The sequence below is a fragment of the Cervus canadensis genome, chromosome 31, assembly GCF_019320065.1.
Source record: "Cervus canadensis isolate Bull #8, Minnesota chromosome 31, ASM1932006v1, whole genome shotgun sequence".
NCBI lineage: Eukaryota > Metazoa > Chordata > Mammalia > Artiodactyla > Cervidae > Cervus > Cervus canadensis.
In genome coordinates this window covers 18,545,450-18,570,123 of record NC_057416.1, presented here as the reverse complement: position 1 = coordinate 18,570,123, position 24,674 = coordinate 18,545,450, and the positions used below count along the sequence as shown (strand labels likewise).

At 39.9% G+C, this 24,674-nt stretch overlaps 1 protein-coding gene across 1 annotated transcript in view; it reads left to right on the top strand.

Annotated features, from left to right (window-relative positions):
• Nucleotides 1-24,674, top strand: part of ZDHHC2 (zinc finger DHHC-type palmitoyltransferase 2) — a 65,971-nt gene that overhangs the window by 10,058 nt on the left and 31,239 nt on the right. Inside the window, exons 2-3 of the mRNA XM_043454453.1 lie at nt 21,283-21,309; nt 22,367-22,461. Of these exons, the coding sequence (XP_043310388.1) occupies nt 21,283-21,309; nt 22,367-22,461 (122 nt within the window). The remainder of the gene's footprint in view (nt 1-21,282; nt 21,310-22,366; nt 22,462-24,674) is intronic.

Below are 24,674 nucleotides of genomic sequence, written 5' to 3'. Positions count from 1 at the left end.
ACATTTGTTCCACCAAGGGAGTGAATGTAAATTAAGCAGAGACAAGAACCAAAGATGACCAACATTGAGAGTTTGGGAGGAACCAGCGAGGAGGACTGAGAGGGGATTGTAGTGAAGTAGAGGAAAGCTGAGGTTGTGGGGTCCTGAAGCCTAGGGAAGAGAGGGTGTCAAGGAGGAGGGAGCAAGCACAGTTGACAAATACGCTCAAATGTCAAGTAAAATAGGGACTGAGAACTTAACAGTGAGAGGTTAAACTCTTGTTTCATTACTGACTATGCTCTGAAGACCCCCTGAATTTAATCTCAAAAGTTCTACCAAAGTGAAAAACATATACTGGTGTGTGAGTTGATGGGATATCTGAGTTTGTTCTATTCAAATTACAAAGACTTTATTCTGTTAGGCAAGCTTAACTTTCTTATATTCTGAAGATAACCTGTAGAAAATTTCATGAGAGCAGTAACCGTGTCTGGGTACCATTGTAGCCTGGTGCCTGACACAGAGGAACATTCAAGACATAACTTCTCTTAAATGAATGGGTGCTCACTGAGCTTGTTAATTTACCCTTTTGTGATCACAGTAGACATTTCAAGCTTCGGAGAACATGAATCCTTTATGAGAGAATTATCTGCTTCAGCTTTTTATTATTTGATCACTCAGATGTTCATAAACACGTTTGTAGGGTTTTTACACTTTCAATTTATTATGGGCCAAGTTGTACTGTCAGCCCCGCACCCTACTCATATGGTGAAATCCCAACCCCCAGTACCTCAGAACATGACTGTATTTGGAGACTGAGCCTTTAAGGGGGTAATTAAGTTAAAATTAGGTTGTTAGAATGAGTCCTAATACTGTGTGATTGGAGGAAATGTGGACACACGTGTACAAAGTGACCATGTGAAGACACAGGGAAAAGATGGCTGTCCACAGACCAAGGAAAGAGGCCACAGTAGGAACCAAACTTGCTAAATCTTGATCTTGGATTTCTGGCCTCCAGAATTGTGAGCAGATAAATTTCTGTTGTTTCAGGCACCCAGGCTGTGGTACTTTTTCATGGCAGCCCTAGTGAACTAATACGCAAATGTAACAATCAAATGCCTTTTTTTTTCTTTCTGAATATTGAAAGGTAATCATCTATAATAAGGATTTAGATGACAAAGTTAATTGTATAACCCATTTGAAAAATTATAATTTTGACTATGCAAAATATTTGCCCCAATATACTTATAAAATAATTGCTAAAAAAATTAGTGACATGCATTTTCAGGAAGCACTGAAAGTCAGCCAACATTGTCCAGAGATGCTATATTCGATTTTTAAAGTTTTCAGAAAACTAAAATCACCCCTGATAATGCCAAAAGTTTTACCCATTTTAGATTAAACAAAAAAGACTTCCTAAAATATTGCAACTTCCCCTTCCTCACCTCAGTCTTCTTAAATAGAGTATGCTGTACATAATTTAATTTAAGGCCATCAGTCTGAGACAGATGTATGTATGAAGTGTATATCCAAAACTATCCAAGACCCTTGAAGTCCTTGGATTTACATTCATAGTTTCATCTATTTCCTATTGACTGTAAAAGGCCAAGGAGGCATGGAATTTGTCATTTTGCCTAGACATTCTTCTGAATCTCAAACACTGAGAATCTGCAAGGACACATGAATGAACCACTTCAGTGGAAATGCCTAGCTAGACATCTGTATCTCAATAAAGCTTTGTTTTTCTCTATTTACCATTTCTGAGTTCACATTTCTGAAAAAAAATTAAACAACGAAAACTCTTCGTTGTGGAAATAACCAGAGATGAGAAAGAAGACTTTAACTACAGGTGAATATTACCTTAATTTGTGGTTTGAGAATAGTCTCTGGAGCAGATGATTTTTGAAATTTGTATACATAACATAAAATTTTACTGTTCTAAGTGTGCAGTTCAGTGGCATTAAGTACATTCACATTGCCATGCAAGCACCATCGTCAGCCACCTCCAGCCCTGTTCCATCCCAAATGACCCTCTGCCCATCAAGTAGTAACTCCCTGTTCGCCAGCCTTCCCATTCTGCTTTCTGTTTCTATGACTGACTGTTCTAGGGACCTCGTATATATGGAATCATGTATTTGTCTTTTTTTGTCTGTTTATTTCACTGAAGCATATGTCTTTAAGGTTTATCCATGTTGTAGCATGTGTCAGAATTTCTTAATGATCTATTCCATTTTATTATATACCACATTTTTTTAATCTCTTCATTTGCTGGTGAACATTTTGGTTGTCTCCACCTTGGGCTGTTGTGTATGATGCTGCTGTGAACATCCGTCTGCACATACACGTTCAAGTCTGTGATTTCAGTTCTTTGGGTATATGCCTTCTTGTTGTTCAGTTGCTAAGTTGTATCCAACTCTCTGTGCCCCCATGGACTGTAGCACACCAGGCTTCCCTAAATTGTTGGATTATATGGTAATTGTGTGCCTAATTTTTTGAAGCCTGCCAACCGTTTTCCTGGAGCAGGTGATTTTTGTTGGAAATGTGATTCCAGAGCTGCCTATAAACATATCTAAATTTAAGGGTCCCTGGAAGTGTCTGTGAGGTCCATATGAATGTCACCAGAGCAAGTTTTAACTGCCTTGCCCTTTCACAGTGCTGCAGGAAAGTTGGTGGTTGGGGGACTGTGACTAATGCCATCTTGCCCATGCATCAGACTTTAGTGCTGGGGGCTGTGTCCCTCATGAAAATGCTGGCCATCAGGTGCGTGTTGAGCACCTGCTGGCTGACTGTACATAGTCTAAAATTCAACAGCAGTGTTTGGGTAACCAGAACACTAATGCTAACTGGTAGAAATTTTAGCCTTTCAAAGAGCAACATGTTAGCAGGTTTAAAGGGTACATACTCTGGGTAAACATGAACTGGTGGGGGAGCCTTGGGGGAAACATACATGTGTCTGCGGATGCGTCAGTAAACATACACGTGTCTGTGGATGCGTCAGTAACCTACCCTGTTAATTACGAGCTAGATCCTTGTACACGGCACAGAAAGGGAACACGATTCATGAATGAATAGCAGGCTGTTTGTTTTGTCTCCAGATCTGGGATAACTGACAATGGCTTTAGGAACAGAAAACAAAGATCAATACATATCATCGGTGGAGAGATACAAGTAGGAAATGTGAGATGCGGCTCACACATTGACCGGAGGAAGAGACTCAGTCCAAATATTGATGACTGTCTTACTCAGCTCTGTGCACAATTGTGTGGCACTTCCTGTTTACATTAATGAACTCATCTAGTCTGTAATTAGGTGGCGTTTGCCTACTATGGTGCTCTTACACTGTGCCTTATAGCAGTAGTTGTACATGCCTTTCATCTGTGACCTGCCAGTTTGTGATTATATTAAATTTGCTTTTGCTGCAACTGGATATATGTTCTATCTCTGCAATTACTGTCAGGCAGATTGAGCTGGTGCTGTTGATAAATGCAGTGTAGGACAGGGCTGTGATTTGCTTCAAGTAAGAGGAAAAATATATACTGTAACTCAAGCTGAGATCAAAGAAAGATTGTGTGTGTGAGAAGTTTACTTCATGAATAGATGACAGTGAAGTTATAAGTAAAAATACTGCTTCTTGGCGACCTCAACTGAAGGGAACCATTCTGCAGTGCTCTACTATAGTAATTATTGCTGCTGCTAATGTTGTTTTAAATCTTTTAATTCATCCCTTTACATGTGCCACTGTTATTTCTGTTCTGATGATCATCATAAAAACCAAGGTTGGAATTATAGCTTTGCACACTTCCTTTTTCTGGAGTACTACAGAAGTGTCAGATAACTTACAATGAACCTAGAAATATTGGTTTATTTTTCAATATGTTATATGTGCTCTATTCTAAGTACCTTGATGATTTGGTACTCAACATATAGCTGTGAACCCTGGGAGACAGTTTTAGAAGGTTATCCGTTTCCATAGAGAAGCAAACAAGAAATGTTGATTTTTCTACTTAATCAGAAAGTGATTGTTTGGTCCTCTGAGTATTCCAGGTAATAAGAGATTGATCTAATGACATTAAAAAATAAACTACAAAAATTGTTTCCATCTGCTCTTATATGTGTATTTTTAAATGCTATAATATCCAAAATACAAGTGGGATTTTTGCTTATTACCAATAAATAAATACACACATATATAAGAAAGATGAGTGGTTACATTGAGCAAAATAATCATTAAGGCCGTTCTGATTCTAAAATGTGGGTTCTGACTAATGACAGGGATGTTTACAGGGTCTAAAATCCCTGCTTGACCTTCCCCCCAGTAGTGGACAACCATTACTTGTCTGGGACTTCCCTCATGGATCAGACGGTAAAGAATCTGCCTGCAAAGCAGGAGACTTGGGTTCAATCCCTGGATCAGGAAGCTCCCCTGGAGGAGGAAATGGCAACCCACTCCAGAACTCTTGCCTGGAGAACCATGGACAGAGAAGCCTGGTGGGCGGCAGTCCCTGGGTCAGCAAAGAGTCGGCCTCGACTGAGCACGGCACATCATAGACCTTGTCTGAAGGGGCAGTGTCCACTGGTTCAGGGGGGTCGGTCATGCCTCCGTGGCCAACCCAAAGAAAGGCATCTGGAACTGGAAAGGAAGCGTACTGGAGTTGAAAAGACCCAGGCATTGTAGGAACTTGAGCGGAAGAGGAGGGACCCATACCATTCTAACAGAATAAATAAACTCATCTGCACTGAGATCTGCAGAGCTTGCTGGCACCGGAAGTCTCCTCTGTTTTAACTGAGACAGAGGGATTAGAGGATTCCGAGGTAAGGACACTAAGCCAGGGACCAGCCCCAAGATCAGATTTCATTAACAGCCCTGCTTAGTGAGCCAGGGATTGTCTTTCTCTCTGCGAAGGCAAAAGTGGTAGTGAGTTCTTTCCGGGCCAGAACTGGTACATCAGAAGATCTGCACGTCCTCCGTGGTTAGGCACAGACACTCATTGTGTCCCCAGCCTTCCTCTGGGAGAGTTAGAAGTGAAGTGAAAGTTGCTCAGTCATGTCTGACTCTTTGTGACCCCTGGGACTATACAGTCCATGGAATTCTCTAGGCCAGAATACTGCAGTGGGTAGCCATTCCCTTCTCCAGGGGATCTTTCCAACCCAGGGATCGAACCCAGGTCTTCCGAATTGCAAGTGGATTCCTTACCGGCTGAGCCACAAGGGAAGGCCCCAAGGGAAAGTTTATGCCAAATGTTTCCATAGAACTTCTCAGGTATTGAGAGGAACGACTTGGTCAAATTGCTAAAAAAATATGTGGAGAGAAATAGAAGAACTTCTAACTTAGAAAAGATTAACAGTGAGAATTATAAATTCCCATTCCAGGATGACTGTATGGTTGCATCCTTCTTCATCATCAGTTTCTACAAGTGTAGGGTGTTCCTATCAGGGGGTGCATCTGGGCAGGGCCGACCTCAAGACCGACCGTTCCGTCTATGGCTGAGAAGGGGGGACAGGAAGCCCCCCTGCCATCCGCCAGGCTTCCCTGCATCGCCCTCTCACGGTGGTCTGGAAACCTGGAGCTCGCTTCCTTCCCCAGCTCTTGAATTGAGAGCTCAGGAAAGCTAAGCTCTTAAGCACTGAAATATAACCAAAGGCTTGCATTTTTTTGTGCCCAAAGTTTGTAAAATGACCTGTTTTCAGGTTATGTTTAAGTTGGCCGATGGAAGGAGTGTGACAAAAAGGGGACATCTTAAACCCTGATCTCTAGAGCATCCCTCATCAGAAGTAGCAAATAGCAGCCCTGGTGCCAGTGTGTGGGAGCAACTGGAAAAAGAACAGCTGCCCTGGACGAAGAAGCTTGGAGGGCATTCGCCAGATGTCACAGATCCTGGGGGGCCAGGTGGAATCCTTGAGAGGGTTTTGGAGCCAGGCAGACTTGCTGTTGAGATCCTGTGTATGTCAGTCGCCCAGTCATGTCTGATTCTTTGCGACCCTACAGACTGTAGCCCACCAGCCTCTTCTGTCCCTGGGATTCTCCAGGCGAGGATACTGGATTGGGTTGCCATTTCCTGCTGCAGGGCATCTTCCCAACCCAGGGGTCGAACCCAGGTCTCCTGCACTGCAGGCAGATTCTTTACCATCTGAACCACCAGGGAAGCCCCATCTGGATCCTAGCATCATAGGTTATGACTGAATGACATTAGGAAAGTTACTGTACTTCTGTGTGATGGTCTTCCCAGGTTTCAAGATTATGATATTAATACCTTCCTTACAGATTGTTGTAAGGTTTCAATGAGATAAAAATTTAGTGCCATTCCTGGGTCATAGCAACCATTTAACCAAACACTGCATTCCTTTAGTTTATTCTCACCCCTTGTCATTTGACCATCACCCCTTACCTGATGCCCTATCATCCCCACTTGGTCTTTACCCCGCTCAAGCTGCGGTCTTTATTTATTTAGGCTGTGCCGGGTCTTCATTGGTGCACTGGCTTTTCTCTGGTTGGGGCAGGTGGTGGCTCCTCTTCGTTGCAGCGCTGGGCTCCTTGCTGTGGTGGCGTCTCCAGTTGCAGAGTGCAAGCTCCAGGGCATGTGGACTCAGTGGTTGTGGCCCCTGGGCTCTCGAGCACAGGCTCAGTAGTTGTGGCCCATGGGCTTAGCTGCTCCACGGCAGTGTGGAATCTTCCCAGACCAGGGATCGAACCAATGTCCCTTGCATTGCAAGGTGGCGTCTCAGTCACTGAACCACCAGGGAAGTCCTCAGGCCGCAGTCTTATTTCAGAGAGCGTTATGGGCTGAAGTGTGTCCTCCCCCAAATTCTTAGGTTGAAGTCTTAACTTGCAGGACATCAGAATGCAGAGATAAGGCCTTTAAAGAGGTAATTATGTTACAATGAGGTCATTAGGGTGGACCCTAATTCAGTATGACTGGTGTCCTTATAAGAAAAGGAAATTTGAATCTAAAGATGGACAGGAAGAAAACTCTATGAAGATACGGGGAGAAGATGGTCATCTACAGCCTAAAGAGAGAGGCCCCAGAAGGAATCAGTCCTACTGACAGCTTGATCTCCAACTTGATGCTTCCAGGGCTGTAAGGAAATAGCTGTTTGATGTAGAAGTCACCCAGTCTGCGGTACTTTACCAAACTAATACAGGAGCCTTCACTGGAGACTTGGGGTGGGAGGAACATCTGCTGTCATAGCCTAGAAGGTAGGAAAAGAGAAAGAGGGCAGCCTCCTGTCTGCCTGGTAGAAGAGAGGGGAGTGTGGATGCTGCAAACTCAAAAAGGCTCACTTGACACTGAATAGTGAATTTTTGTAGTATTGTTCATTGATAATTTTGTGATGTTGTTTCAGGTACATTAAGCATTACAGAGGCTACTGATGGCTGATACGGAAGCCTGACCACCCAGATAACACATGACTTGAATAACCTTTTGGATCATAACATGTTTGGTTTTTTTTTTACAACTTTCATTAGAGTATAGTTGATTTACAATGTTGTGTTAGTTTCAGGTGTATAGCAAAGTGGATCAGCTATACATATACATTTATCAGTCCTTTTTAAGATTTTTCTGCCTTACAGGCCATTACAGACTATTGAGTAGAGTTCCCTGTGCTATACAGTAGGTTTCTTATAAGTTATCTATTTTATGTATAGTGTGCGTGTGTTAGTCACTCAGTCGTGTCCGACTCTTCATGGCCTCATGGACTGTAGCCCGCCAGACTCCTCTCTCCACGGGATTTCCCAGGCAAGAATACTGGAGTGGGTTGCCATTTCCTTCTCCAGAGGATCTTTCTGACCCAGTAATCAAACCGCATCGCCCGTGTCTCCTGCGCTGCAGGCAGATTCTTTACCGCTGACTTCTCCCCAAATCACACAATTCCTCCAGCCCTCGCAGTGAGATGCTGATGCCTGCCAAGCCCTGTCAGAGCATGAAACAGGCCTTGGTTGGGTGGGGGTATGGGCAAAGTTGAGAGAAGAGCTCTGGAAGGAACAGAGAAAGAATATGTAGTTTTTAAATTCACTGATTTAGTGTTTTCTCATTATGTTAATTTGCCAACATTGTAATTCACCTGCACTTTTTTTTTGCTTATTCACTCATTTTTCCAGCAATTTATTCCCATCTACTTGGCATTGCATTCTCCAGAAGATGGTAGCGCTACTGCAAGCTAAAAATGCATCATGAGCTTCTCTCTTCAGGTTGTTTGTAAAACTGTTAACACTCAGCTTTGGGGAGTTTCTCCTCTCAACGTTTCACTGTTTAGCGATTTATTGTATTTATGCTCCATAATCAGCTAACATCTAGTGAGCTCCTCATAAGTCCCAGGTTCTGTTCTAGGTGCTTGTTCTTATGTTACCTAATTGATTTCTCAAAGGAGCCCAATGAGTAAATATTAAGGTAAGGCTGAGGTGAGGGTAAATAATTTGGCTGAGATAAGACATCAACCCCAGGGACAGCCAGAAGTCAAACCTCTGTGCCGGACATGGAAAAGGAACAACTAAAAACAATTACAGATTGTGCTAAGAAACCGTGTGGCCAGAGTGTGGCCTAAGTGCAGAGCATGAGGTGGGCAGTGGCGTGAGATGAGGTTATCAGCCAGGAAGGCGGGGACTTCAGTTGTCAGTAAAATCACAATGACATGTGAGGATCACAAAGGAAAATGCAGTTTGATAAAGACTTAAAATGTAAGTAAGTTTGTTGTAAAGAAAATAAATTTAAAAACATGTCTTAGGAAGAAAAGAATGCAGTTGAAATTCGACTGAAATATCAGTGTGAGTAATGTATTTTTCTTTAAGCTGTCATTAAAATGGTCTAGCAGCGATGTCACCAGTATTCATGGGAATGACTTGATCTATTTCTCCTACTGCCCCAATTCTGATCTCTATTACATTCAAAGTGAACTAATGCTTCTTGGAAAATAGCCAAAAGGACAGAGGATTCTGCTTCAAGGGGTTTTCACTGGCCGGTTTCACCAAAGAATTCACTGTCAGTTCAACAGAGCATTTCAAAAAGAGAGCAATTAATTCTGTTAGAGTAACAGAGTACTGAGATTTAGTTGAGAGAATATTGGTGACCTTGATGGGACTGATAGCATTGGAATGTTGGGGGTGCAAAACCACCTGGTGTTGACCAAGAAAGTAACAAGAAATTAGGGGGTAGAGGCCGTGCATTTGGATGATTGTTAAAATAAGTTTTCCTGGGAAAGGACAAGCAAAATGGAATGACAGCTAGAGACATGAGATCTCAAAGGAGAGATGGTGTTAGGACAGGAGATATTAAAGTATATTTGTAGTGCTATTCCTATTTTCATCTTAATTTTCTGAATCTGAGCTGCTTCTTTTAGGTTAATTGAAGTTGTTTTACTGTTTCAATGTCCTTTTTTTTTTTTTTTCTTATCAGTTTCAACTTCTAACTAAAATGGTCCCATAAACTCTTAAGCTTTTTGAACAGAGGGGGTAGTCTCACTTACCATCTTATCCTCAGTGCTGTGACTGTGGTATAATCAGTGAATGTTTTCCAATAAATGAGGTAAAGATCAGCACCGAAAAATAGACCTTGGCTGTAAAGTTATCCTCACTAGAACCAGTTCTTTACTTTTGGTGTTCTTCATTATCAGACAGAATCTACAGGGCCAAGATATATCTGTGTGAGACTGCCCTAGTGGATTTATAGAGAAAAGGTACTGTGTTTATGCAATACAATCATGTTAGTCCTCCAAAACAGAGAGTTTGAAGACAAGAAAAAGAAAAGTCAAATCAAGAAAAGAAATAAAAAGATCACAGCAGTATACATTTGTGTTGAAAATACCCCAAAACCAAATTGTTCTGGAAAAAATTATGTAACTGTTCTTTGCTAATTTAAGAGAGAGAATACTTTTTTTTTTTTTTTTTTTTTTTACCTACTATGAAGGCAGGTTTTAGTATCTGAAGTTTTGGGTTTGGGATGTACTTAGGACTAACAGTTGAACTAGGTTCAAGTTCCTGACAGTTTAACAGTGGCGGAGGGTGAGTACTACTTATCAATAGATAACATTTTTGACAGCAAACTATCAATTGTGTCATCGCCAAAGCAAAAATTTTTAAAAACCAGTTGGTAAAATATAGGACTGGATGGATCTTTGAGATGAACCTTCACTTTTAATCAAGATTGAATTTAAATCAATCTAGACTGAATCGACTCTAATATTTTTAGAGCCACTTAGAGAATAAGATTGGAGAGCATCCCTAGCAATCCCTAGCAATCATGTGGGTGTATGTATAAAGTTAATTTGGATAGGATTATTTGCAGTCAAGTTTTTAGAGTATGACAAAGGATTTTATTGTTGTTTTCTGTCTAGCAGATATATACATTTCATTTGCTAGCTATAATTCCAATTTATTTATAATAAATAATAAACTTGGCTTCAGAACTGATACAAAAGATCAACACATGCCTTCTTAATAGAATATTTCCAAAATAAGATTATAGATTCAAGGTGTGATGATTAATTTTATGTGTCAACTTGGCTAGGCTATGGTGGCCAGTTGTTTGGTTGAAGACCAGTCTAACTGTTGCTGTTTTATTTATTTATTTATTTTTTATTTTATATTGAAGTATAGCTGATTAACAATGGTGTAGTAGCTTCAGGTAGACAGCAAAGAGCCTCAGCCAAGCATATACATGTATACATTCTCCCCCAAACTCCCCTCTGTCCTGGCTATGTGAAGCCATTTTTAGATGTGATTAACATTTAAGTCAATAGACTTTGGGTAAAGCTGGTTACCTGTTAGAATGTAGGTGGGCCTCATCAGCTGCGGGCATTAAGAGCAAAGACTGAGATTCCTTGAAGAAGAGGCACCTCTGCCTCCGGACTACTTTCAGATCCAAGATTGCAAAGGTAGTCTTCCCTGGCTCTCCTGCTTGCCAGCCTGCTCTGTAGATTTTGGACTTGCCAGCCCCATAACCATGTAAGGCAATATTTAAATTAATATTCATTCATTCTCTACCCCCTTTCCATCTCTCTTTCTCTTTCTCCCTTTCACTCCTCTCTCCTTCCCTCCCTCTCTCTCTGCATACATGTGCACACGCGCGCACACACACACACACCCTATTGGTTCTTTTTCTCTCTTTTTAAAAAAATTTATTTATTTTTTAATTGAAGCATAATTGCTTTACAGAATTTTATTGTTTTCTGTCAAACATCAACATAAATCAGCCATAGATGTACATGTCATCTCCCTCCCCATCCCACCCCTCTCGGTTGATACAGAGCCCCTGTTTGAGTTCCCTGAGACATACTGGAAATTCCCGTTGGCTGTCTACTTTACATATGTTAATATAAGTTGCCATGTTACTCTCTCCATACATCTCACCCTCTCCCTGTGTCCATAAGTCTGCTCTCTATGTCTGTTTCTCCATTGCTGCCTTGCAAATAAATTCATTGGTACCACCTTTCTGGATTCCATATATATGCATTAGTATACAATATTTATCTTTCTCTTTCTGACTTACTTCACTCTGTGTAATAGGCTCTAGGTTCATCCACCTCATTAAAACTGACTCAAATGCATTCCTTTTTATGGCTGAGTAATATTTCATTGTGTATATGTACCACAACTTCTTTATCCATTCAACTGTTGATAGACATCTAGGTTACTTCCATGTTCTAGCTATTGTAAATAGTGCTGAAATGAACATGTATCTTTTTCAATTTTGGTTCTTCAGTGTATATGCCTAGGAGTGGTAGTTCTGGGTCATATGGTAGTTTTATTCCTAGTTTTTTTAAAGAATCTCCATACCATTTTCCATAGTGGCTGTATCAGTTTACATTCCCACCAACAGTGCAAGAGGGTTCCCTTTTCTCCACACTCTTTCCAGCATTTATTGTTTGTAGACTTTGATGAGGGCCATTCTGGCCAGTGTGAGGTGATATCTCATTGCAGTTTTGATTTGCATTTCTCTAATAATGAGCTATGTTGAGCATCTTTTCATGTGTTTGTTAGCCATCTGTATGTCTTCTTTGGAGAAATGTCTATTTAGGTCTTTTCCCCACTTTTTGAGTGTATTGTTTGTTTTTCTGGTATTGAGTTGTATGAGCTGTTTGTATACTTTGGAAAGTAATATTTTGTCAGTTGTTCATTTGCTATTATTTTCTCCTCTTCTGAGGGTTGTCTTTTCACCTTGTTTCTAGTTTCCTTTGCTGTGCAAAAGCATTTAAGTTTAATTAGGTCCCACTTGTTCAATTCAGTTCAGTTCAGTCGCTCAGTTGTGTCCAACTCTTTGTGACCCCATGCACTGCAGCATGCCAGGCTTCCCTGTCAATCACCAACTCCTGAAGCTTTCTCAAACTCATGTCCATTGAGTCGGTGATGCCATCCAACCATCTTATCCTCTGTCATCCCCTTCTCCTCCTGCCTTCAATCTTTCCCAGCACTGGGGCCTTTTCAGTTGAGTCGGTTCTTTGCATCAGATGACTAAAGTATTGGAGTTTCAGCTTCAGCATCAGTCCTTCCAATGAATATTCAGAACTGATTTCCTTTAGGAAGGACTGGTTGGATCTCCTTGCAGTCCAAGGGACTCTCAAGAGTCTTCTCCAACACCACAGTTCAAAAGCATCAATTCTTCGGCGCTCAGCTTTCTTCACAGTCCAACTCTCACATCCATACGTGACCACTGGAAATACCATAGCCTTGACTAGACAGACCTTTGTTGGCTTGTTTGCTTTTGTTTTTATTTACATTACTCTAGGAGGTGGCTCATAGAGCATCGTGCTTTGATTTATGTCATCGAGTCTTCTGCCTGTGTCTTTCTCTAAGAGTTTTATAGTTTCTGCGCATACATTTAGGTTTTTAATCCATTTTGAGTTTATCTTTGTGTATGGTATTTGGAAGTGTTCTAATTTCATTATTTTAAATGTAACTGTCCAGTTTTCCCAGCACCACTTATTGAAGAGGCTAACTTTGCCCCATTGTATATTGCCTACTTTGTCAAAAATAAGGTACCCATAGGTGCATGGGTTTATTTTTGGGTTCTCTATTTGTTCCATTGGTCTGTATTTCTGTTTTTGTGCCAGTACCATACTGTCTTGATGACTGTGGCTTTGTAGTATAATCTGAAGTCAGGAAGGTTTATTCCTCCAACTCTATTCTTCCTTCTCAAGACTGCTTTGGCTATTTGGGTTCTTTTGTATTGTCACATGAAGTGTGAAACTTTTTGTTCTACTTCTGTGAAAAATGCTATTGGTAATTTGATAGGGATCTCATTGAATCTGTAGGTTGCATTTTATAGTATAGTCATTTTCACAATATTAATTCTTCCTACCCAGGAACATGGAATATCTCTCCATCTGTTTATGTCATCTTTGATTTCTTTCATCAGTGTCTTATAATTTTCTATGTACCGTTCTTTCATCTCCTTAGGTAAGTTTATTACTAGATATTGAGTTCTTTTTGTTGCAGTGGTGAATGGGATGGATTTCTTAATTTTGCTTTCTGATTTTTCATTGTTAGTATATAGGAATGCAAGGTATTTCTGTGTATTGATTTTGTATCCTGTGACTTTGCTAGATTCACTGATTAGCTCTAGTAATTTTCTGATAGTATCTTCAGGGTTTTCTATGTATAGTATCATGTCACCTGCAAACAGTGAGAGCTTTACTTCTTCTTTTCAGATCTGGATTTCTTTTGTTTCTTGTTCTTCTCTGATTGCCATAGCTAGGACTTCCAAAACTATGTTGAATGATAGTGGTGAGAGTTGACACCTTTGTCTTGTTCCTGATCTTAGGGGTACTATTGAGAATAATGTTTGCTGTTGGTTTATCATATATGGCCTTTACTATGTTGAGGTAGGTTCCCTCTGTGCCCATTTTTTGAAGAGTTTCAATCATAAATGGGTGCTGAATTTTGTCAAAGGGTTTTTTTGCATCTATTGAGATTATCATATGGTTTTTATCTTCCAATTTGTTAATATGGTGTGTCACATTGATTAATTTGCATATATTGAAGAATCCTTGCATCCCTGGAATAAACCCAACTTGATCATGGTGTATGAACTTTTTAATGTGTTGTTGAATTCTGTTTGCTAGAATTTTGTTGAAGATTTTTGCATCTATGTTCATCAGTGATATTGGCTTGTAGTTTTCTTTTTGTGTGTTGTCTTTGTCTGGTTTTGGTGTGAGGGTGATGGTGGCCTCATAGAATGAGTTTGGAAGTGTTCCTTCCTCTGCAATTTTTTGAAAGAGTTTCAGAAGGCTAGGTATTAGCTCTTTTCTAAGTGTTGGATAGAATTCACCTGTGAAGCCATCTGGTCCTGGGCTTTTGTTTGGGGGGAGATTTTTTAATCACAGTTTCGATTTCAGTGCTTGCAATTGGGTTGTTCATAATTTCTATTTCTTCCTGGTTTAGTCTTGGAAGATTGAGCTTTTCTAAAAATCTGTCCATTTCTTCCAGGTTATCCATTTTATTGTCATATAGTTGCTCATAATAGTCTCTTATAATGCTTTGTATTTCTGCATTGTCGTAACCTCTCCTTTTTCATTTCTAAATTTGTTGGTTTTGATTCTTCTCTCTTTTTTTTTCCTGGTGAGTCTGGCTAAAAGTTTGTCAATTTTGTTTATCTTCCCAAAGAACCAGCTTTTAGTTTTATTAATCTTTACTATTGTTTCTTTATTTCTTTTTAATTTAGTTCTGCTCTGTTTTTTATGATTTCTTTCCTTCTTCTAATTTTTGGCTTTTTTGTTGTTCTTCTTCTTCTTTTTCCAGTTGTTTTAGGTGTAAAGTTAGGTTGTCTATTCGATGTTTTTCTTGTTTCTTGAGTTGCTATAAACTTCCCTCTTAGAGGGCCTCCCTTGTGGCTCAGCTGGTAAGGAATCTGCCCACAATGCGGGAGACCTAGGTTCATCCCTGGGTTGGGAAGATCCCCTGGAGAAGGGAAAGACCACTCACTCCAGTGTTCTGGCCTGGAGAATTCCATGGACTACAGTCCATGGGGTCGCAAAGAGTCGGACATGACTGAGCAACTTTCACTTTCACTTCCCTCTTAGAGGTGCTTTTGCTGCATCCCATAGGTTTTGAGTTGTTGTGTTTTCATTGTCATTTGTTTTTAGGAACTTTTTTATTTCCCCTTTGATTTTTTCAGTAACCTGTTATTTAGAAACGTATTGTTTAATCTCCACGTGTTTGTGTTTTTTACAGTTTTTTTCTTGTAATTGATATCTAGTCTCTTAGTGTTGTGGTTCTGTATCTCTGGAGAACTAACATACAGGGGTTGAAAATCTTTCTCTACAGAGGGCCTGATGGTAAATATTCTGGGCTCTGCAGGCTGTATTCTGCCTGTCACAACTACCCAGCTCTCCACTGCAGCAGAGAGATATCTGTGTCAATGAAGGAGTGTGTCTGTGTTCCAAAAAACTCTGTTACAAAAACAGGTGACTGGCTGTATTTGGATTGAGAACTGTAGTTTGCTGACCCTTGGATTAAATGTAACTTGATAATTCATGCAGAAGACATAAGTGAGGTATATCTTTTTTTTTTTTTTTTGGTGTGGTTTTTTAAGGGTGTTTACTTAATCCAGGTTTGGAACAAGAAGCAGTTTGTCACTTTTTTGTATGTTAGGGGTTACTACTTTGGCTGACAGTCTGACTCTTCATCCTTGGTTTTACCTGTTTGATTTTTAGACAAGAATTTCTTAAGGATCAGTACTATAACAAAAGTATCACACATCAGTTCTAAACTGATAGCTGACCAGTCAGCCTTTTCTCTAACATCCCACTTTGTTTCTTAGAGGAACGATTAATGAGGGAGGAAGTGGGTTAAGCTTTAGAAAGCATAGCCGGAAAGCACAACTGGATGCCCAGTCTACCAGCCTTGCAGTTTCTTGATGGTTCCAGGTTCCAAGATGTAATTCTTAAAGGCCTTTATTTCACTCTTGCCAAAAGGAACATTCTTGCTAACACTGGTAATAATTTATCATTCCTACTCTCTCTCTCTTCCAATATACCACCAGTGCCAAGAAGCTACTTTAATTTTTCAGGCTCTTTCAACAAGGCAGAGTTCTTGTTTCCTCGTTGTACTGCAGTTAATCAGGGAGGAGTTTTAAGTCCTGCAGGTAGACTGGAAAATTAGAAATCTCCAAAGTAAAGTATTATCACTGTAGGCTAAGAAACCAGAAAGAAATTAGGCTAATCCAAGATAAAATTGGGCAGATACACCTCTGAAATGAAAATTAAAATCATGTCCCACAGTGTGACTATCCTGTGTATTTAGGTGGCCCCCAGATGTGGGCAGGGGAAGTATTTTAGTGTAAGAACAGTGGTGCTCATATTGCCAACTGTAAACCACATCTAATTCTCTGGAGTGATTATAAGATGTAGGCATTTTTTTTAAGTCATTGTTTTTATTCATTATGTTGAACAGATGGCGTCACATCCAAAATAGGTCTTGTCCCTTTAAAGTGAAGGTCTCATGTGGACTGACTGCCATATGAGCAATAGGATTTTTGTGTCTCCTCATCACCCTCTGTAAGGATGAGTCCCACCATCTTTGTTTCTACTACCAGGTTTCTGGAATGACACATCTATATTAAAGGCAAGATATGAAATCTAGGTTATTTTTCACCTTTTTTTTTTCACTTGGTAAAGTCTATTTGCAGTCAGAATTTTGCATAGATGTCTTTCAGAGGTTTGTACAAATATAACTTGTCTCAAGTTTTTCTTCATTTGTGGTCCTTTTTCCTATATGATATCTTTTACAGTTAGTATTCACAAAATTAACTATCTTGTTTTATAATTGCTGGTATATTTGGAGGGCTTACTGTGTGCCAGGCTGTGTTAAGTACTTTACACTTATTACCTCTTTTAATTCCACAGCAGCTCTAGTAATACTTCATTTGTTACCACTACACTCACTTCGTGATGGAATATCTATTAGATAGGATCACTGTGTAAACTAGCAGGTGGCGGAGATGGAGTGGGGCTTTGCCTGTCTTTATCCGGAGTCTTTGCTCTTTAGTTCTGTTATGCTTAGTAAGGTTCTTTTTCATTTTGACACACTAACCTATTAAAAACTAAGATACTAAGGAAGAATCAAAATTAAGAGGCAAAAACGTTATAAATGTATAAAACCTTTCTGTCTTCTTTTAAAGTTGCTCGAAGCCCAGCTGAAACCAATGTCTTCTTCAAGATTTTCCTTTTTTAGGGGATCAGGAACAACTTGGTCTTCTGTCCCTCCTTTGTGTGATGAGGTATTGTCTTCACTTCTAGGGGTGTAAGCTAGCAGGCATTACAGATAGATTGCTTTTGGTTTTGCAGAGTACCAGTTGAGTTTCTATGGTGTGCTAAGATGACAGGTGAAATAAGTAACTCTGTTCTTGATATTTTCAAGTCCACAGAAGAAAGAATTGTTTCTCATAGGTCTGCATTGGGATTCCACCTTTACGTAATTCAGATTCATATGTTTACTTCTGTTTGTCAATGTTTTTATTCAGCAAACATTTATGAGACGGATGCTCTGTGCTAGTTGTTTTGCTTCAAAGAGGAACTAATTTTAATAAGAGCCAGCAGAGCCCAAAGTCATAATATTTTTGTCACATGCAGAAAACTTTAAAATTGAAAAAAAAAATTCTCAGATAGAAATAACTAATGTGCTGCTCATTGTGACTTGTAGTAAAGCTCATTTGCCTCCATTTTCTTTTAATAAAAATATAAATAGCTATGTTCATTTACCTCAAAAACTGGTTATTAGAAATTATAGTAAAGATGTTTATAAAAGATTCAAAATTTCTATGCATGTGCAGTTGGAGAATAAGTACCAGTCTAATTTTTAAACAGACCAAACTGAAATTCTGTGAAATAATTAAGTAATACTAGATAAAACTCAAAATTCACATTAAAATCCAATATTATTTTTGGAAGATCTGTCATAAATATGATCAGTATTGCTATTTAATTCTTATGTTGATATAAATAATTAAAGTACGTTTAACTTAATACCTATTTTTTCCCAAAACTGAGCCGGTATTTTCCATATATTGTCTTTATATATTAATATATATGTATTGGAAACGTGAGTAAATAACCTTAAATGGTTATTTATGAACAAAATAGAAAATAACATTCTATTCTATGTGGTTTTGTCATAAGAAAGGGATATTGAAACTGACAGTTCCTCCCCTAAGTTGAAAATTACAAGACGGGGACTTTCCTGGTGGTCCAGTGGGTAAGACTCCAGGCTCCCAGTGCCAGGGGGAGGAGGGTAGCGGGAGGGGGGAATGGGTTGGGGGGTGGGCTTGAGTTTGATCCCTGGTCATGCCGCTTGGTGCAGCCGAAAAGAAAAAAATTACAAGATAAACCATTGACCTTGTAATGAGGTAAACATGGTTGCAAGAACATCAATTTCCTCAATATAATAAAGCACAACCAAGTGTGGTCCATATATCTGTTAGTGAGGTAGGTCAGTTTCAAAGTTTTGGCACTGCTGTTTGAAGAAAGTGCTAGTCATTCAGTCATGTCTGACTCTTTGTGACCCCATGGATTGTAGCCCATCAGGCTCCTTTGTCCATGGGATTCTCCAGGCAAGAATACTGGAGTGGTCACCATTTCCTTCTCCAGGGGATCTTCCCAAACTAGGGATTGAACCCAGGTCTCCTGCACTGCAGACAGATTGTTTATTTTTACTAGTATTTATTAAGTCATTTGAAAGTAGCTATACACAACTTTATTTAGAACATATGTAACAAATATGGAATTACTTCACAGAGTGTATTAAAGGTTTTCAAAAAGTAAAAGAGAAGAGATAGGAAAAACCAATCATTTTATTTTTTTAGTAAAAACTATTTTTTTAAAGTTCACTAGTGATCAGGGAAATGAATACTGAAACAGTGATTTTTATTTTGGTCAAAATGTTGACAAAAATTAAAGACATTTTACATTCATAGGAAATTTGATAGGCTCAGAATTTTTGTGGGAATATAATTGATATGACCTTTTTGGACTTCCACATTTTACTCTATAAATGTTACTGGAATTATTTACCATAAATATGCATCCACGAGTAACTTATTTAATGGAAAAAAAAATCTGAATTTTGAAGTACATTAAAGACAAGCAAGCTGGGAAGGACAGAAATAGCTTTTCAGAAGATATCGTTGAATGCATATCCAGCCAATATATTAACAGTCCGGGACAAAAAACTTATTACCTCATACTGATCATACTTTTTCTTTCTTCTTTTTTTAATGTCATTTTATTTTACTGTTTCAGTTCTGACAACTAGAGTCATGGGTTAGCAAATACATTTTCTTTAAAGCACCAGAACCTCTGGAATTGTCATTAAGGGTCATTCATACATAAATGCACAAATGGATTCAAATTGCTTTTGCATTTCCTTTGATTAGCTGCAGGGGTAGAAATTTTGATCTGAGGAAGAACTGTAATCAATTTTAGAGCATTTTGAAGAAGGGGAAGTCAGGGCCCAGAGAGAAACGCCTGACAGGAGTGGTGGGGTCAGACAGAAAAGACAGCTCTGTCCTTCCTCTGCCCTACATCAGCCACTTTAGGGGTTCTGTGAGAAAGTGCCCTCTGACTCCCTCTCGCCTCTGATGGGCAAGCACACTTGTGTTACAGGCCATTTGTAAGTCAAAGATCATCTCATTCTGCCTGTCCTATCTTGGGGGTCAGGAATGTTAGCAGAAATTAAAAGACCAGGAAATATTTAAAGGAGCCACAGCAAGGTTGGTGAGAAATCTGGAAATCATCTATTTTGGGGGCTAAAAAAGAACATATGAAGATCTGCCTTTTAGATTTTCTGTTTATAGCTACAGATTGGAAGCCTGGACATCATAGGTAGGATCCACAGGAAGCTCATTTCGGCACACCCTGATCTTACAGTCGTTCTTAAATCTGTCCAGTGAGAGAGTGGGCTGCTCTCCAAAACTGCGGTTCCCACTGGCTCTAGAAATGACTGAACTGTAGCCCTCCTGGGAAGGAGGTTGGTCTGATCAGGTAATCTTAAAAATCTCTCACAGCATTACCCTCTGATTCCAATGTTCCTAATGCAGATGAAATTATACTCCGGGACAAAGGCTGAAAATCCTGTCTGCCTTTTAATAGCTGAAAAGGAACAAAAATGCATTAGGAAACAAAGTCAAATCTTGACTTGCTACTATTGAGTTAAGCAGAAGACTTTAGTACAAATGGAGGGAGACCACGTGGGAAACAAAGCAAGCAGAGAATACAGAAGACTTAGAGAACATATGGTTGCCAAGAGGGAAGGATGAGAGGAAGGGATGGTTAGGGAGTTTGGAATGGACATTTACACACTGAGATTTTTTCAATGGATAAACAACAAGGACCTACTGTTCCCTACAGGGAACAGAGCACAGGAACTCTGCTCAATGTTGTATGGTAGCCTGGATGGGAGGGGAGTTTGGGGCAGAATGATAGTGATTGATGGTTTAGTCGCTAAGTCATGTCCAGCTCTTGCACCTCAGGGACTGTAGCCTGCCAGGCTCCTCTGTCCTCTGTCTATGGCATTTCCCAGGCAGGAATACTGGAGTAGGTTGCCCTCTCCTTCTCCAGTTGGGAGAGGATGGGTACTTGTATTTGTGTGGGTCCCTTCGTTGTCCACCGGAATCTATCACAACATTGTTAGTCGGCTATACTCCAATATAAAATAAAAAGTTTAAATGACAAAAACGAAAAAAGAAAGACAACGGCTAGGGTTACTGAGTCGGGTTTCTCGTCCCAGCTGGTTTGAGCCCTGTGGTCCCAGTCCTCATCTACCTGCCACCTTGCAGCGTTCACAGCAGCCCCTCCGAGACAGCAGTTTCTTGGGCCCCTCGTTGTATGGTAGGAAGCACGTAGCCATCGGGCCTAAGAATTTGTACTTTCAGAAATCCAGCAAGAGAAGTCTGTGTAGTGGACATGATGTTTTTTTTTTTCCCCCTTCTGGAGAGCTAACTCAGTGGTTGCCAACTTACAAAGAGCAATCAGGGTCTCTGGGAGTGTGATGAGCTAGTGAACCTTTATCTGAACTCTGTAGTTGAAAGGAAACCTGAGAAACCAGTCAATAAAGGAGAAAGACTCACCAGGGCCACACTTGACGGGGTTTCTTTCAATCCAAGGCTGGGATGCCCAGCAGGGCCTGGCTGAAGGCCCCCCCCCTCCTTCCCCCCTCTCCCACAATACTCACCTCTCCTCTAAACAGTCTAAGAAATAGTTAAAGAACGTTGGCTTGGAAAGAGCTAAATTATTAACCTACTCAAGATCTTATGTCTCTTTCAGGCCCTGTGTTTGCTATAAGCTTCCTATAACATATTGCCTCTCTTTTCTCTATTTCCGCAGTGTCCATGGAAAACATTGGAGAACAAGGTAAGATATATCATTGCTTTCGATCTGAAATTTTAAAGATAGTTTGAGAAAATGAATAGCATTCATTTAGATTTGATTGGAGTTAATAAATGATACTTTGAGAATGTTGGAGTCAAGACGGGGTAAAAAGACATCTCAGGCTGAATTCTCCGAGACGCTTGGCAGAGACCTCTAGCCTGAATGGCAGTCATTGTGCCAAAGACTTTTGTGGCTTCCAGATAACGGAATATCAACAATCTCCTGTTTCCACACAGAGTATGACCCCGTACCTGAGTCACCTACATAATTCATGAAAAAGACCATTGGTCTATTCCTTGATCATCTCACACTGATTTTAGGTGCCTTATTAGATAATTGGATGTTTTAATGATTCTGTAACAGAAAGATCATCTTCTTTTCAAAAGCTGAAATTGCTGTTAAGGTTTAAAAATACCAAACATGCTATATTTTAAATTCACGTATTTTTTTCTACACAATTAAGTTATATGTTGAAGTATTGTCCAATATACTGGGTACCAAATTAATATTTTAGATTTGCATAGGATTTCAAGACCAAAACACAACACGAAGTGTGTTTGTGTGCATTATCTAAGAAGAATATTCAGAACGCTTTTCTTAATCATCGCATGTGATCAATAAGAAGCTTAAACTCCTCTTGGAGGAATTGTCTCTTTGTTCAGATGATCTCTGGTTAAAACTATGGTTGCTGAAACAGGGCCACCATATTTGACTCAGGCTGAGCAAAATAAGCAAACAACTTATTTTGCTTTTGCTATTCCGTGTTAGTAAAGCAAAGTTATTAAAGCCAGGATGTTTTAACATTTGTTTAACACTGTGTTTATAGCTTAAAGTTGCAGGCGTAACTTCCTTATTTTTATAATTTAAGAGAGTCCCTGTAGCCGTTTTGCCAGTAGATGGGCCTGTCTACAGATGGGAGGGTTCTAATCATGGGATAGTAACTAAATAATTAAATGATTTGGTTATTTTAGTTTGTGAATACCATGATTTTAGAGTGTATTTGCATGCTACAGTGATAATTTTGTTTCTCTCATTTTAGTTGTGTGCCTGATTGCTTATCATCTACTTTTTGCAATGTTTGTCTGGTCGTATTGGAAAACTATCTTTACGTTACCAATGAATCCGTCAAAAGAAGTAAGTTAAAATATTAGAATAGTTATCTCCTAAAGATGGAAATCTGAAATATTGCTGTCTGAAGAATGAGTTTTATGTCTTTTTTTTAATATTGCAAATCTATTGAGCCTAGTGGTTTTTTTAATATTAATATGTTAAGTAGTTGAATTTTTACTTGGTAAACATTATTTTTCCACTGTGTGAGTATTATATTTACAATATTAAATATGTTATATGTTCCACTTCTACTTTGGAGTCAGACACAAGGATGGATAGATGGTAGATAGGTGGATAGATACAAAGATAGAGCTGAAGGTAGACATGTTTCTATTATAATTATCATATTAGTGGCTCATTAGTTGGCTGTCAGCTACCAGAAACAACAACAATAAAATAACAACTTACCTAATCTTTCCCACTTTGAAAGTCTGTAGCTACTGTACAGCTGCTGGGCACCCAGGCTCCTATCCTGTTACTCTGACATATATAGCCTCTATTCCCAGCTTTACTTCTTGACCTGAAATAGCTGCTTCAGTTCCAGCCATCATGTCTACATTCCAGGCAGCAGACCAAAGAAAGTAGAAAAGAGGAGTGGAAGTAAATGTCTTTTTCTTAAGGACACTTTCTAAAAGTTGCTGATGCCATTTCCGCTTATATTTAGGATTCAGCTAGTTATATGGCCACATTTGGTTGCACAGAAGACTGGAATTTGGTCTTTATTCTCAGTGGCCATGTTAACCATGGGGCTTCCTTGATAGCTCAGTTGGTAAAGAATCCACCTGCAATGCAGGAGACTCCAGTCGATTCCTGGGTCAGAAAGATCCGCTGGAGAAGGGATAGGCTACCCACTCCAATATTCTTGGGCTTCACTTGTGGCTCAGCTCATAAAGAATCTGCCTGCAATGCAGGAGACCTGGGTTCGATCCCTGGGTTGGGAAGATCCCCTGGAGAAAGGAAAGGCTACCCACTCCGGTATTCTGGCCTGGAGAATTTCATGGACTGTATAGTCCATGGCGTTGCAAAGAATCAGACATGACTGAGCAACTTTCACTTCGCATTAACCATGTTACAAGGACAGAGTAGATACTGAGGAACAACTAACAGTCTCAGCTCAGAAGGTTTTAAATAAAATTATTTGTTCAAATATGCATTTTGAAAAGATTATTCTGGCTAACTTTTTATTTCTGGGTTCTTAATCCTGATTAAGTGTCCTTGAGGCAAAGGGCTATATTTTACTCATTTTTGTATCCTTGACACTTAGCCTAGTACATGGATGTTGAATAGAAATAAACCTTGCTCCAATAATAATAGTGTGGTTTTAGTAGGCTAACCTGAAAAAAAAAAAAAGAAAGAAAGAAAGAGGTCTAAGCATCACTGTGAATTATTTCCTGAAGTAATCTGTTTGAAATGCAGCTGTGGTTAGAAAGGCCAGTAAATACGCTATGTGAACTGAGAAAGGATATTAAAAACAAACCACAGATATCTGCATAGCATTCATAGCAGGCTTGGTCTAGAGTGCCAAGAGGTAGTCTTTTCCCTTCTTTTCTCACTTTTTCCCCCTACCTCTTTTCCCCCCTCCTGCCATATTTTTTCCCTTCCAATCATCTTTCTTGCCTTCATCGTGGCCTGAATTGTAGGTTTGAAGGAGAATTCTGACTTTTATCATAGATCATCTCATCCACTCTGGTGTTTGCTTATAACCTCTGAGTTGACAATTTCCACATCTGTTTCTAGCCTGACCTCTCCCATGAATTTCAGACTTCTGTATCTCCCTGCCTAACTTAAGTCCTTGATCATTGCACCGACACCGCAGACAGCACATCGGACTGAAGTCCCCACCCTCTCCTTCCCCAAACCGTGACTCAGCTGTTTCCTGCGCATGTTCATGCCACTGCCAACCACGCCGTCATTCGAGCCCGAAGCTTGGCACCTCGCCCCTCCCCCAGCACGCACATTCTGGAGATGTGTCACTTGCTCATTTTTCTGTTTCAGCTCCAGCCCCTTTCCTTTTACTTTCCATCATTGCCCTAATTCGGAAGCTCCGTCATCCCTCTCGTCTGACACATCGCAGTCTTCCCTGTGGCGTCACCCCTGCCAGTCTTGCCCACACTCCGGGATTCCGAGGATCCTGCAGAAATCCATCCTTCACTCTGAAGCTGAGGCTTGACCCTTTTACTCCGCTGCTTCTGGCTGCTCAGGGGCTCTGCCCACCCCACAGGGAAAAGGCTGGACTC